We start from the raw sequence: 16,008 nt of genomic DNA, 5'->3' as shown, positions 1-16,008 counted from the left end.
ATACGGTAAGTATGTTCCATTTCAGAAACAATTGAAAAGTATAATTTCTAGAGCCCATGGAATATGCCATTTAGGTGTGGAAGGAACATTGAGACACCTGGGTGACATTTTTTTCATGAGACAAGTTGTTAAAAATGAACTGCAGGACTGCAGTGTTTATTAAAGGTATAAGTATATATATAAATCTCTTCTCAGACTGTTTATGGCCTGGCCGGACATGAATAGTTCTGGGTTAAGATGATGTTGTTTTTAAATGATTTACACTGCTATATAATAAAAAAAAACAGCGTTTAAAAATACAGAAATTTGATGTACGACAAAAAGCACATTTATGCTAAATCTACAACAGTAAATATCATGGTAAAATATTTGATTAATCATTATCTACCATCATAAGGGTTTCCTAGGAATATTGGATCAGACGAACCCATTTGAAAAAACAAAACTTCATAAGATATAGAAAAGGCATTGAGATTAAAACATATTTGATTTAATATATTATCTCTGATCTCAAGGACATTAAAGAAAAATATAAATATTAAACAATTGACCTCATAAAGTTTCAATGGCTACAAGACTTTCATTATTGTGTCATTGGATGTGCAAATGTCATTAAACAGATTCTGTTTGAATGCCACAACAAAAAGAACTTTTTCCGTGTCCAACAGCACGTTCCAGGACCTACAGAACTTAAACAATTAACATTTGCTAAAAACTACCAGGTGCTCTCTTCAAAGTAAAGAATGAAGACTATGTATGTTATAAGTGACTAAATGAAAATGATTTTGCACACAGATTGGTTTGCTGATCATAATAGTGGGGGACACATCCACCACATGTGAGCCACATGTGGTCCCAGGCTCATCAATTACATCAATTGACCCCGACCGAGGGGGTTGACTAAGCTGCTGACCCAGATTCCCCGGCTGTCTGTTCCAGGAGGATCCTAAGTGCTTTCCGAGGCACTATTCCATGGGGGGATCTTCACCACGAGATGACTTCACTGCACAAACACATCTGCTATTGCGTCGTGACACATTTTGTTAAATATAGCTATTACACATAGGGTTATTTTTCATATGCTATGCCCCTTCCACTGAAAATTTCTTAATGAATCAAATTGTTGTTTAATGCCATATGACTGCTAAACTACTCTCTCTCTCTCTCTCTCTCTCTCTCTCTCTCTCTCTCTCTCTCTCTCTCTCTCTCTCTCTCTCTCTCTCTCTCTCTCTCTCTCTCTCTCTCTCTCTCTCTCTCTCTCTCTCTCTCTCTCTCTCTCTCTCTCTCCTGCTGTTCTTATTTTCTGAACTCCACACATAAACATTGCTTCATTTTGCGACGATCAAGATCCGCGCTGGACTCTCTAGCCTATTGTGGGATTAAATGTCCGGTTTTTGAATTTATAGAAGTTCAATGGGGGAACTGAAGACATTTAACATTTTCAATTTATAGTTTTGCTGTTTTTGAATTTACTTATAGGCATATAGATGTGATATAATCATGAGTGTTTAAAAGAATACAGTGGGATGGTGATTTTGTGAACTTTATTTGATCTTCGTACCCTCAAAGCTATTGAAGATAGGAATGTGCATGATGTTATCAGAGTCTCTTGTCATTAGGGACTGAAGGTCTGGGGTCAGATCCTGATTGCATCTGTTCCCCCAGTCAAGAAGGGGAACTGTATTTAGATGTCCTTTGTTCAACCTAGGAGTCGACATGTCTGTATGTAAATGTCTGCTTACTAACAACATTACACCTTTGTTCAACTAGGAGTCGACATGTCTGTCCTTTGTTCAACTTAGGAGGGGAAGAGGAACCTTTTATCTTTTGATTATAAATGAGTTGATGTTCTGTAGACTGTTACACACTTGGGGCTCCACGTTGCATTCAGATGTGGGTGTTCTAACTGTGTCTTTAGAAGCTTCTAAATAAATCTTTGCAAAGAATCCTTCTTCATCAGATCTCAATGCAATTATTTGGAACACGCAAAGATTACACTTAATATAGTAATCAAAATAATACCTTCACCACCTATCTATTCGCTTTTCCAATATTTTAAAATATTGCTACTAATGAGGACATCATAACTAGTAAATATTGTAAATACTGTACGCTCGCAGTAAAAAAACAACAACTGTATGCTCGCAGTTAGGCTAATGGCGGCTGTGCAACCCCACACCCCAATTCAAACAACCAATCATGGTTTGTCTGCACAGCACGCACCCCTGTGCAATTCAGGGTACACACCAAGTCAAGTCAAAATACCCTCCTCAGGTTTAGGAGCTTAGGTAGTACCAATCCGGCCCCCCCAGACCTAGAACCAGTTTTGTGTGTGAAGGCATATTTTGGACAAACTCCCAGTTTACATAGGGAAGTTCCATCACTGGTTTCTGCGGTGTGAAAGCCGCTTATTGGTCGTGCGATTGGAACTTAGAGAATTATCTGGATTCACGATTGGGAGAACCACCCATTGCCAAAGACCCCCAGTTTGGAAGACTTCAACAAGGAGGATGACATTGATGACATAGACTAGAATAGGGTCTACAATTACTCATTAAATTATAGGTTGTTGATTCTGCTTGCTTATGTCCTCCACAGGTTTCCTGCCTGCAACCAGGTACACAAAATAACACACACCCAGCCCATTGTCGGTCACATGTATTTTTTGTTGTACTGTTTAGAGTTTTCCATAATGTTTTGCACCACACTATCCCTGAAGTTAATGGCAATTGAGGGGCCAGGTCCTTGTTGGAGACCACGTGCACATGGGTGGGATGAATTGACCATGACTCGTGTTCAACAGGGGGAGATATAAATTTTTGGTCAAAAGCTTAAATTTAGTTGAGTGACCCTTGAGGTCACTCAAACAGGGGAATTTTAGATTAGGCCTCATAATGGATAGGTGACTTAAGCTAGGCCATTGGGTGACTGACTGACTGTCTGTCTGTCTGTCTATCTGACGGCCGTGGCTCAGGGTGTAGAGACTATCTATCTATCACACTTATCTAACTTGAAATCCATTAAGACCATCAGGTCACACATTGTCACATAGGCTAGACTGAGCCCCTCGTGTGGGTGGGCGGTCAAGACAGAATAAAAGAAATCATTTAGGACAGATTAGTACATCTGTGTACTTGGTCTTTCTGGCATCCAGTAAATAGTTCAACTGATAAAATGTAGTGTTTTGGTCGTTACAAATAGTATAATATCAGTATTAAAGATAAAAGGACAGGGTGAAGGTTCACTCATGACTTTGCGACACATTCATCTTAATCACGAAATGTAAATAAACATCCATCCACCTACCTCTCGGAAAGATACCTGGATCCATGAAAGCAGCCATACAGAAGTTGGCCAAAACAAACAGAAAGATGATGCCATTATAAATAGGGACAGCGACTGAGAAATGCTCTGAAAGCCATGGACAACTGCACAACACACAAAAAAAGAAAAACACCTGTCAGAAATCAATAAAAACATATTATACTGTATAAACAGTGGCAATATTTCATTTAAAAAAAGAACATTACTTGCAAAAAACACTTTGATTGGGACAATGCATTTACTTTTTCTCTATTTCAGACCCAGAGGAAATCTATATCACAGAGTAAAAATAAACAACAAGAAAATAAATAAGACCAAAATAATAACAACCATAATAATAAAATGCCAACAAAACATAACACCACGCCTTCCACAGTGATTAACGTCCAGGTCCAACATACAAACATGTTTGCCAGTGGTTCCACTGTCTGGAATAAAATTGGACAGAAGTGTGCACAGGATTAACCAAAACTTTGATTAAGTAATTTTCTGACCCAGATTGTCCTTCACATAAATGTAAACATCAAATTACGAAGAACAGCAGAGCAGGTAGGTATACCGACACTCACGAACATTTGACGTGAGAAATAACTAAAAACATGTTTTATATTATAGATTTGCCATCCTTTGCTCTGGTTACTTTTTTGCATAAAGACTGTTGGAAAACCCTTTCAGGTGACTAACTTTTAAAGCTCATCAAGAGAATGCCAAGAATATGCAAAAAAGTAATCAAAGAAAAGGGTATGTATGTACTGATTTCATTATTTTCTCCTTTTTTTGTTAAGTACATATCTCCACGTGTTCGTTAGCTGGTGTTAGGGCTGTCGTAATAAGCAAATAAATCAATTAATTGCACGATAATAAAAAAATAGCTCGATAAATTTGCTGGGCGCGATAATTTTCAGCCATGTACGTGCGTGTTTGTTTACATCCGTCATCAACATTCGCGCTGGTCCGTTGCTTCTCAGTCACTGGGTAAAGAGGCTTTTCCCCCCTTTCTATTCACTCACTCACACACACACACACACAAACTTGTCCTCCCGGGCAGGAAAGCAAACCCACACCGACGGCACCCCTCCGCCACCCGGAGCCCGTAAAGTGGCTTTTAAAACCAGTTTAAACATTTTGATTTGCATGTGTCTCATTGGGTCTTCATAAGCACACGCAATTCTCTTTCTCATTTGTGAGTCGGGGCAGTAGCGCTGCTAATAGCCATGTAGCATTATTGCTAGCATTATTGCTAGCACCACAGCTATCGGTGTTGTTATTCATTGCTTGTGCTTCTAAGTCTGCCGAAAAAGCAACACTCTCTACGTGCACACACCCAAGTAATCCTCAGTGAGATACGGGCTTTATCAAAGACTGGGTGGGTAATAAGTAAACTTTCCTGTCACGACTGACTCCTAAACCGTGCTTAGCGTTTTGAGGAGTGAATCATCTTGCCACGCACACACTCTGGGAGGCGGTGCTGTGCCAAAGTAGTTACCCCTGAAAAAATGTGTATCCCCTTCCGCGGGTACGCATGTTTTTCAATAAACGCACAAAGACACGTTGTTTTTGAGTTTTAGAAACAAGGTTTTGTAACAAGAAAAATTATATTTATAGCAGATCAAAGAAAATCAAGAACACTCTCGCATTCTGCAATGGACTCTAGGTGCGTTCAATGACCACACACGCAGTAGGAAATCTCAGAATACATAGAAAAAAGCTCAAACGACAGATGAATGTTAATGTTTTTTCGTTTTTTGACCACGTTTGAAGTTTAAAATTAGGGTTAGGATCAAGGACATTTTCAAAAAATCGCCACATTTATGTGATAAAATGCATAAGATCCCGTGGCAGGGGATAAAAAAAAATTCCTGGGTAACTACTTTGGCACAACAGCGGTGCATTTAGCGCATCAGATTCAGCGTAAGGGCCCCGAGTAGTAGGGACTAGGGACAGCCATGGAGCTGGTATCAAAGCCAAACGCAACTGCTTATGTATGGGAATTCTTTGGATATATTTATTATACCATTATCATTATATTATTGTTTGTCGCAATAATTTTTGGGGCAATTTATCGGCAAGCTAAATTTCTTATTGTGACAGGCCTAGTTTGTCGTCATAGTTTTGATGCCTTTAGTGAGAATTTACAATGTACATAGTCATGGAAATAAAGCAAATATATTGAATGAGGTGTGTTCAAACTTTTGGCCTGTACTGTATGTCTAAAAAAATAAATAATCAAATATTGTTTATTGTAATACATTATTTAATTTATTGATTGTTTGTTAATAAAAATGTATCAGAAGACGACCATGACAAAAATAATTGTATATTATATCGCAATATTGATCGTGGGTAGAGGATGGCATGCAATTAAATTATTTTTCAAAAACATTCAACCCTACTTCCTAATTTCATCAGTCATGAGCCTGTCACTTTTGGTTCAATTGTAATTAATTTGATCTAAAAATATAAGCACTGTGCTGGCGCCACACACTTATGGTATGTTGCAAGAAAAAGAATGTTCAGAAGAGGTAGAATACAACTGATCATTCAAAATCAACTCAAATGTTAAAGGTGCCATTACATAAGTGTTTTATAACTACTGTTGTTCCGATACAGTTTTTTGGCCCCCAATACCGATTCCGATACCGAGCTTTCAGTATCAGCCGATGCCGAAACCATACCGATATGTAAGTTGTTTTTTTTCTCAATATGAAAAAGCTGTCCTGCTATTGGTTCAGAGCATTCAAGGGCTAATAGGATATCTTGGCTTGGCATGCAGTAAACATGTCACACATCAGTGAATGTTGTGCACGAGCAAGACACAAGATGCTGCATCCAAAGTCCTATATTAGCATCGGAATTATTATTAATTTTTTTCTTGAGAGCTCGGTATTATTCATTCGGTAATTTTACCGATTTGACATGTCATCATCATTGCTCTCTTTTTCTTTATTTATTTGTATTTTGTATGTGGGTGAGTATGTGCATGTGCGTGTGTATGTGCGTGAGCATGTGTGCGTGCGTGTGTGTACTCATTAGTTCACCTAAAACCTATTAAAAATCCCATACCGTTCACCTAAACCGAATACTTCAGAATCCAGCTAGAGTGGTGAGGTTGTCAGGAGATCCGAGGAAGGATCAAAGAAAAGAAAGGAAAGTGAAATCCAGCACTGACCAGACATTACCTACTACCAACCGGGTTACCAACCAGAGTCTTTCACCAACCCCAGAAACATCTAAATTCCAACAAATTAGGGAGACCTCAAGAGACCAAAGGAGAGACTGAGGAAAGGAAGGAAGGATTAGATGAAGCAGAGTGAGATCCACAGACATCAGCCTCCACCGATTCAACAACCAGAGGAAGAAGCAGATTGTGTTTGAATTTCAATAGATGCTGGTGTGGTGGATCTAGCATGCATGAAAACCTCCACCAAAGAGGGGAGCTGTCGACCCCGGCCAGGACAGAGCAAGCACAACCCCACAGGGCCCCCGGCCACGGCAGCGCCAAGGGACAACCCCTGGCCACTGGCCGGAGAGCAAACCCAGGAACCAGGAGCGCCACCCACCCCAACACGGCCTGCGCCCCCCCACCCCAACATGGCCCGCGCCCTTAACGCAGCAGGACGGGGCACGGCAGGCCCGTTAGGCACCCCACCAGTCCACAGCCCCCGCTTCCCCCACGACCCCCCTCTACCCCTACAGCAATTTCTATTAGCATCGGAATTAATGGTATCGGCATGTTACTTGTTAGTACTCACCGATACCGATAACACTGTTTTAATGCAGTACCTGGGCCTCTGCCGATACCAGTATCAGTATCGGTATCGGAACAACACTATTTATAACTTTGAACCTTTGGTAACTTTTTATCAGGCTTGCAAGAAAACGAGGGTTGGAAATGAGCAGTGTGCTCTTTTTCAAGCTATTTCCATTGGTCAGAAATAATTGATTTTGAAATGTCTATTTTATCATTAATATTCAAATATAAATACGTTATGGTCCAATTGACCTTTTGCAAAAGCGCTTCCTCACTTAACGCTTCCGGGTCTAACATCTTTCTGGACACTAACAATGGAAATGAACATACCAGAGCATGTCAGTGAGTGTTTTTGGAGCCATACAAGCGCGATATCTTCCAGATCAAGGAAAGCGGGTAGACAATATGCAGTGGAAGTGCATATTCATAATATTGAAATATGCAGAAAAGAAGACTTCACAATTATCGAAGCTAAGGCATACAGGTCTCAAGCTAAGCCTGAGCTAAACAACGACGTCTCCCGCTCTCAGTGTGGAAATTGTATTCCCGCAAAATAATTCCCATTTTTAACAAATGTACCTACCTGTAGACTGATTACGTGTTTTTCTCTCTACTGTCTGTAACAGAACTGTTATTTACTCTGATGTAACGAAATGCTATGTGAAAGATGAAAACAATCAGTTCAAAGTGCCTGTGTTACAATATGTTCACTTTGTGTAAATCGATCAGACATAATCACAGAGCTCACAATATGAGACCCAGCGTAAACTACCTAGTACGTCAAGTTACCCAACTAAAATTAATTCCAATGATCAAGCACAACTTAACGAGTTATGTATAATGCAAAGACAATCATGACAAAACAAAAACAATCCATGGGCAAATTGCCCTTAATTAGTTAAGGAAAACAGCTGCCCATGTGTGGTAATCTTATGTTTGCCTCTCTTCACTGTGTTGGAATTGAGCAGGCCAAAACTGTGCTGTATTAGATAGTAGCTCCAATTACATTTTGAAAGTGTGTGTGTGTGTGTTTGTCTTTGCTACATTGTGGGGCCCATACACGCATGTTTTTCCAGGTTTAACTACCAATGTGCGGACCGACTTGAAATTGTGGGGACATTTTGGTGGTCCCCACAAGTTCAGATCATTTTTTTGAGGGTCAAGACTTGGTTTAAGAGTTTAGGTTTGAACTGGGTTATGGTTGAGGTTAGGGTAAGGAATGGTAGGCAATCATTTTTGATGATTGGTGTTAGGGGAAGGCGGAAGGGGCTAGGAAAGGCATCATGTCAATGAGATGTCCCCACATGCGCGCTGCATTTTTGGAGTCCATTGCCATACATGCATGGTTGTAAAACACTTACGTGAAGCAGAAGAACAGTGTGGTTGAGCCAACCAAGAAGAAAGTTGCTGCTGACACAGGAACGTAGCGTGAGGGTCGCAGTGGTCTGCTGGACGGGTTCACAGAATGGGGCAGGGGAGAGGAGACTTGACCCTGCCCTTCACTCTGATTACTGCCACCGGGCATCCCTTCCTATGTGTACAGTAAGGTTTTGGTTCTCAGCTACAATGATGTGGGAGTCTTCATTCAGTTAAATGTTCCTTTTTACTGATGTACCTAGTGGATTTCTGATTTTGGAATTCAAACTATGATTTATAGAAACAACATGCACATTTAAATAGAGTTTCATTTCACATAAAACAAATTGAAAGATGGGAGAGATAACAGTTTCCCTTCAATGGGTCAGAAAGAGGTGACCTTCAAGAAGTGACAGAAATCCTGATAGCAATACCAAAAAAAAGTTGAGTTGTTCCAGCCACAAAATCCATGGATGTCGTCCAAACAGGGCTTGTGAAAATGTTGATAGAAGTGCAAGTATAGTGTTACCCAGAAAACATATTAACCTCAAGTCCTAGGCATTGATCAATCTTAAGCAGTAAATTAAGAGTTAGGCTTGAATGCTCCAAAGATCTTTTTTTGTTTGTTTAATATAGTAATTTAACATGTTTTGTGTGATCTGTTGGATTTATCAAAATACGTGAATTCAGTAACACACATCTGTAGACAGAGGTTAATCTTCACGCTTAGAAATGGTCTTAGACAATATGCAGTTAGCCTTTAACGTTTCCCTGTGAATTGCACTTGCTTAGAAGTCGAGCCAAATTTGAAAATTGGATTGTTGTTGTTTTTTTTTTTATCTGAGAGTCATATACAAGCACTAAACAGAGAGCTGAATTTAGAGCATCTGCAACTATTTCAGAAAAAAATTACTTGGAATAAAAACAACTTGCTTTCAGTCCAAAATTCATATTAGGCCCAACAGTCTGTAAATGTACCAATGTAGAAGATTGTTTTTTCCTAGGTATGGGCATTTCTAATAATTAACAGCAGTTGAGTCAGGCCACCTGACCTACGAGCTTCACCATACAGCTAGATTAGCAAAAGAAGAACTGATGGCGCTGAACTTTAGAAAACTGTCCGGTTATATTCCATTTGGATCCATGTTAATAACATTTTCATGAGCAAAACTACACTGAACAACTAAAAACTATAACAGTAATTCAAATAATTTGCAGAGATAAGGTGAGAACAGTACAAGGTGAACTCAACCAGCTTTAGTGAAGATTACTTTATCTGACCACAGTGACTACACTGATTAAATGTTTCTACCATGTCAGCAGCAATACAAGTAGAATGCCCCACAGTCTCCCTCCTCAATAGCCTGCAATAGCTTTTAGAAAAAGAAACAATGCACTTGATTTGTTTTCTTTTTCTTTTTTTACGTTTGGACTAGAAATAAATCTTGGCTCACAGATATCTTAAAATTGTGCTATTTTTCTGTATATTGTTGTATACAAGCACGTCCTCCTAAGAAAACATGACTCCTTGCTGAACAGTTTGGATCCTTGGTAATTGTAGTTGAAACATTGTGGGGAAAAATAAATTTGAAAGTTGTCCATCAAAAATATTCCAGTCTGGGGATTGGTCAGGTTACTGCACCTAAAGAAACACAAAATGAGACATTTTGTTATTGAGTAAAGCTCAATAGCAATTAGAGAGTAGGGCAATCTGTATTATTGGTGGGGTGGTTGAATGACTGTATGGCAACTTTACCCACATTGTTCTGTGTGTCAGATTTTGGGAAGTTGCAAATCATTAAGTATTGTATCAAATAATCAATGTAAATCCAGTTGCCCAATAAAAATCGTAACATTTACCCATTGGTCTAATCTTTTTATTGTACTGTTCTGGGTCACTATTTGGCCCAAAGTTTGAAACCCAGTTTGTCATTTGGGCATTCAAAATAGGACTACTGCATTGCAGGTGTATGCAAATACTGTATATAAATTACTAAAATGAGAGCGTGCAGTGGATCAAAAAATGTAGAAGAGGTCCTCATAACATTAAATGTCGAAATAATTAACACATAACAGGTGCTTGTCAAATTTGGCAGGCAAAAAATGTTGATAAAAAAGCCTTTTTAACTAAGCGATTAATCGTGATTAATGAAAATTTTAAGACGTGATTATTCACAGCTAATTACTTTTATTATTATTATGGTTTTACCATTTAAATTATTATTATTATTCCATTTATGCTTGTGGCATATAGTGGCAGGTATAACAAATAACTGCTCTTCAATTGGATGGCAAAAGGTAAAACCAGTCTGTTGCCATTCATACAAAAGACTAACCATGGTTTTTTTTTTTTGCAAATTTATCAGCTTTGTTTTCAACTATACAAGCCCAGATTTCACACTAAGTAAATTTTTGACTAAAATGTGTTAAGATCATTATTTCAGCAGGAAAGTTTTTATTTTTGTTAGCTGGTTTACCATGAGGTTTTTCTTGTGCAAAATAAGTGCCTTGGCTCCACAGGTTGGAAAACACTGGCTCTTGATCTTAGAATTACTCTCAGATCAAATTACAATTATGCTATTATAAAATGAAATTACTAAATAAGTTATTTGATGGACATAAGACAAATATGTGTCATAATTCATATCTAATATGGATAGAGTAATGTTTATCTCGTTATTATTCCCTCTACGTTATGTGTGAATGAGCTCAATTCATGCTCTTAGTTGCAATGGAACCTTAGTCATTTCTTCATTCACGTTCTAAACACCACCACACTGGATTTCAAACAAAACAGACTAGATGTGCTTTCATTGCAGAGGGGATTTGCGGCACGGTCAACATTTGCCTCCCAAGTCTCGATTTTCTAATCCGACGTCGGAAGTTGAAAAGTTTGTCGTAATGCGTATCGAGGACTACGGGGCAGGCGTCAGCTAGCTGCTTGCTATATGCTAGCATTGAATATCCTCGGGTTAAACTAAGCTCCCATTTGAAACAAAACACCACAGTCATGAACATGGCAATTTCCAGCCAGTTGTAATTTTGAGGTTCATTTTGTTCATGTACCAGCAAGCTTGCTTTGGATCAATAAAGACTTGGCAGCGATACTTTACCCACCCAGCAAAAATTGGTTGAAATGACGTTGAAAAGTAGTCACTGGTGTCCGTCCAAAAGACGTCTGAATTTGGTTGAAAAGTGAAGACGTCATTTTCAAGACGTTAAAAAGACGTCCTTTTACAGTTTAAATTTGGTTGAAAAGTGAACCAAAAAGTCTAAATTTGGTTGCCAGGACATCCCTAAATTATTAATTAATCGAAATTATTACAATCTAATAAAATATTTAATCCATTAAATAGTACTAGGCACATTCAAAAGTCATTATTGGATTTTTAATCAAGAATGAGACATTTAAAAAAAAAGTACATTTATTGTCAACAATTTAGAACTTTTTTTTATAACTTTTCCCAAAAAATGGGCACAAATACTAAATAAAAACTAAAGATGAACATATAATTTTTAAGAACATTATACAAACATTGTCTTGAAAATTGAAACTTCTAAATATAATTTTAGTTTTAGTTTAGTTTTTTTTGGTGTAGCCTCTGCACCCCCAGACCGTGCAGGGTCACGTTTCAGATGGTCAGCCATGGCATTATATATTTCTTGTTCTGTGGCCTTCCATCCCACTTTTTGACAGCAGCTGTAAACACAAATAAACAAACAAACAAAAAAAGGATTCATTCCTGAAAAGTGACATTGGGGGTTTTCGTAGATGATGCATGCACGATGGTGCTCGGCGTAAAAACAGGCGCATCTCAACACAAAACTGTTAGAGTACAGGTGCGCTTTTCTGGGCTTTCCGGCGAGCACAGCTGCCGAACCTCCAGCGCATCTGGCAAACAGAAAGCAGACTGCCCTGGGCCTTAGCAGGCGCGCGTCTCAATTTTCGCATTTTCCCTGGTCGTAAAAAGTGCACCTGCCGCCGATCAGTGCATCAATTTGGTGACAAAAAGTAGACTAATTCTAAATCGCCCAAAAGGCAGTCCATTTTGAAGCGCACATCTTGCGATGTTTGTGCATTTGATGGCGGCGCAAGCAAACAGATCAGCCGCCGCGGGCAGACGAGTGAGGTCATCTTATTCAAAATTTGACAAAAGCGTGGGACATCAATCTGAATAATTGTAGAAATCAATTCATTGAACGGATCATCCTATACATATTTTTAATACAGCACCCCCTGACCATTGGGTGCAAGGTTCCATTCCTGATCTCCCGATCTTGTGTGTGTGTGTGTGTGTGTGTGTGTGTGTGTAGTGATTTGAGGTAGAGGGTGGCAGGGGAGTGAATTTTCACTTCCATCCCATGAAAGACTTCCAATTAAAAAATCGGAGGGAAAAATAGCATGTATGAATGTATGAATAAATGAATCAATGAAAGAATAAATTAATAAAATCATGTACTGTCCCGCTCCCGATGAAAATGACTACTGTTGCATCATGCTCCTGTTCAGAATGACTCCCACTTTCAAGGTCTGCTACATCTTAAAAAATAAAATAAAAAACGCAATGAAATTACACACAATACATGAAATCTGAGGCGATAACGCTTACAGTAAATTCTGTAGAGTCAATTTGACTATTAAGGTAGGGACCAAATAGACTAAGATTTAGAGTAATAGTTACGCTTGGAAGAGAGTAAAATAAAGAATTGGAATAAATAAAAAATAAAAGTGACTCAACACAGGAACGAACTCAAGACCTTAAGCTTGGGAGACAGACCTCCTACTCTGAGCCACGCAGCTCCTGCTTTCTCCTAGTATATCACTCATATCAGCTGCAGCTGATTCCATGATTTCATGGAATCTTCCTAACGCCAACAGACCAAAAACGATCTTTGATCTCTTAGTGAAAAGCAAACAGTAGAAGGGGCATAGCTCAGGTGGTAGTGCGGCAGTCTCCCAAGCTGAAGGTCGTGAGTTCGAACCTTAACCGTTGAGTGAGTTTTATTTTTATTTTTTTTCATTTTTTAAAATTTTACTCTCTTCCTAGTGTAAATCTTAGTTTACGCTAAAACTTTTTGGTCCCTATCTAAATAGAGTCTAATTTACACTACAGAATTTACTGTGTAGCTTTCAAAGCTAACAACACAGAAGTCAAAGAAACCAGTTAGCTATGGCTACTAAATAACCACAAAGCAATAGTGTCGTTATTGGGTTCACAAGGTTGACACTAAATAATTACTAATTAATATCCTAGCTACTAATTTAAGAGCGGTGTTTGAACACATACAATGAGCCATAGCGTGTGGTGCTAGTTAGCACTGAAGCATCATGTTCAGTTGAATTACACTGCCCACATACACGTTTAGCTTGACGTACGTCCTACGTTGAAGAATGCATTCTTAGTTTCGTTTAAATTGGTTTAGTTTATTTGATCGTAACAATCAATAAGCAAAAAAGAAATATACATATAAGAACAAAGACCAAAAGGTGTAGACTGAAGCCAAAGCTTATACTGTCTACTCTTTTCACATGATACTACATCAAGGTAACAGACCTATCACAAGTTCATACATTCACATACTGCATCTACACATAGGTCCAACAATGGACAGTAGTACATATACACATGCATATATTTACAAACATATGTTTGTGGTGCCGAAGCCAAGGAGGGGAATTCTGTCAACAAACACCACATGTTATAATTACTGACATAATACATGGAAAAATATATTTTAAAATTTATTTTCATATATTCTTTTTAACTCAATATTATTGATCGTAATTTGTACTGGATCATTAGTCTGATCAATCCTGTCTCTGTGCGGCTGCGCCTCCCTCCATCACTCAAGGTACATCCCTTGTTCCATGTCTCCCTCATTAAGCCAGTGTCTTCCAGCTCCCTGAACCCTCCGGGACCTCATCCTCCGGCTCCACACATCGTCGACGGAGATCCTGTCTACACCGTCCAAAGCATCTTGGATTCGAAAAAGCGGGGCAGGGGTGTGCAGTATCTCGTCGACTGGGAGGGTTATGGGCCTGAGGAGCGGCAATGGGTTCCCTGGATCCGTCTCTCATCCATGACTTCCATTCAACTCATCCCTCAAAACCAGGTGGTCCGCCAGGGGGCGTCCGTTAAGGGGGGATACTGTTATGGTTGTGCTTTTATTGCGTTGTTTTTTTGTTTTTTTCAGTGTCTGATTGAGTAGAGGGGCATGTCCACCTGTTTCTCATTCACAAATCAACGCTTTATAACGACTGGAACTGCCGACACTCCTTGTCGGTGTGTTGACCTTGCTACGTCCTTGCCCAAGAGATTTATTCTGACTTTGTGTTCCAAATTCCTATCTCTAGCTTCGTTTCTTGTTTCCAGTTTCTCATGTGAGCCTTTTGACATGTATTTTATGTTGTTGTTTCCTCGGCTTATTGCCTGAGTGCTTGTTAACCATGCGTTGAGCCTTTTTTGCTCCGTAGTTTTGTAGATTTATTATTTTTATTTTTAAACAATTTATGTCTGAAATTGTTTTTGTATCCCCTATTTAGATTCATAAATACTTTTGTAAAAAGTATGTCAGTAGTTACTGTGCCTTACTCTTTTGTGAACAAGTGATCATTTTATATAACAGCCCCACTGGATGCATTTATATTTTGATACAGCTCTGTTTAATGTCACTTTGAAATAAAATAAGAAAATAAACCATAAATAAATAAGAAAATCATAGTGTGTTGTATAATTTATTTTATAGAAAAACTGAAAATATATCGTCTTATATCGTTGTCTTGATATAACATAGCCTATATGGTGATATAAGTTTTTTTCTATATCACTAATACATTGTATCAATAAATGTCAAACAACTTTGCCGATTCACGTACGTCTCCCGAGTAATGACCCCGACCGCGGATATATATATTTATGTGTGTATATATATACATGTATGTATATATATATATATGTATATATATACATGTATGTATATATATATGTATATATATACATGTGTATATATATATATATATATATACACACATATATATATATATATACACACACATAAATATATATATCCGCGCGGGCGGGGTCATTACTCGGCAGACGTACGTGAATCGGCAAAGTTGTTTCACGTAACAGTTGTGACTTTATATTTGACTTTAATTTAATTGCATTTGAAACATGAAGTATAAAGATGACTATTGTGGTGGTGATATTAGTAATTTAGCCATGCAGACGGCTCATTCATTACCCGCAGGAATGACGTGAGGTTGTCGTTAGGGAGAAAAAAAAAGGAGAGGCCACCGTGAGATGAGGCGCTCGGAACAGGCTCGCCTCATTTTCACAAAATATTAGTTATACCTCCTCCTGTAAGATGGTAAAAATATGAGCCCCGACGACGGACGTATAAAAGTCCGTGGCCCTGACACTGGATGGACTATACGTATTTACTTCCGCAAACACAGTGTTGTGAGTAACGTTGTATCTTCTTCTGCGCATGCGGGTCACTTTGGGGACGCATTACGTCCACACAGCAGACAAATTGAGGTCGCATAATGTGAACGCTTACTCAAAAAAAAATCG

At 38.7% G+C, this 16,008-nt stretch overlaps 1 protein-coding gene across 5 annotated transcripts in view; it reads right to left on the bottom strand.

Moving 5' to 3' along the window:
- The window catches only part of LOC144055525 (palmitoyltransferase ZDHHC5-A-like), a 109,771-nt gene that overhangs the window by 68,449 nt on the left and 25,314 nt on the right, over positions 1–16,008 (bottom strand). For 4 of the 5 annotated variants that reach the window (XR_013294896.1, XM_077571548.1, XM_077571550.1 and 1 more), the window contains 2 exons: positions 8,437–10,073; positions 3,307–3,428 (listed from right to left, as the gene is read on the bottom strand). Coding sequence is in view for 4 of the 5 variants with exons in the window: in XM_077571548.1 (XP_077427674.1) it covers positions 3,307–3,428; positions 8,437–8,600 (286 nt within the window). In the remaining variant the exon portion in view is untranslated. Of the gene's footprint in view, positions 1–3,306; positions 3,429–3,530; positions 6,875–8,436; positions 10,074–16,008 lie in introns of those variants that run through there. The other variant, XM_077571551.1, reaches the window with a different exon arrangement.

The sequence above is a fragment of the Vanacampus margaritifer genome, chromosome 7 (genome assembly GCF_051991255.1).
Source record: "Vanacampus margaritifer isolate UIUO_Vmar chromosome 7, RoL_Vmar_1.0, whole genome shotgun sequence".
NCBI lineage: Eukaryota > Metazoa > Chordata > Actinopteri > Syngnathiformes > Syngnathidae > Vanacampus > Vanacampus margaritifer.
The sequence above is the reverse complement of the archived record's forward strand: the minus strand, read 5'-3'. Positions and strand labels throughout refer to the sequence as shown.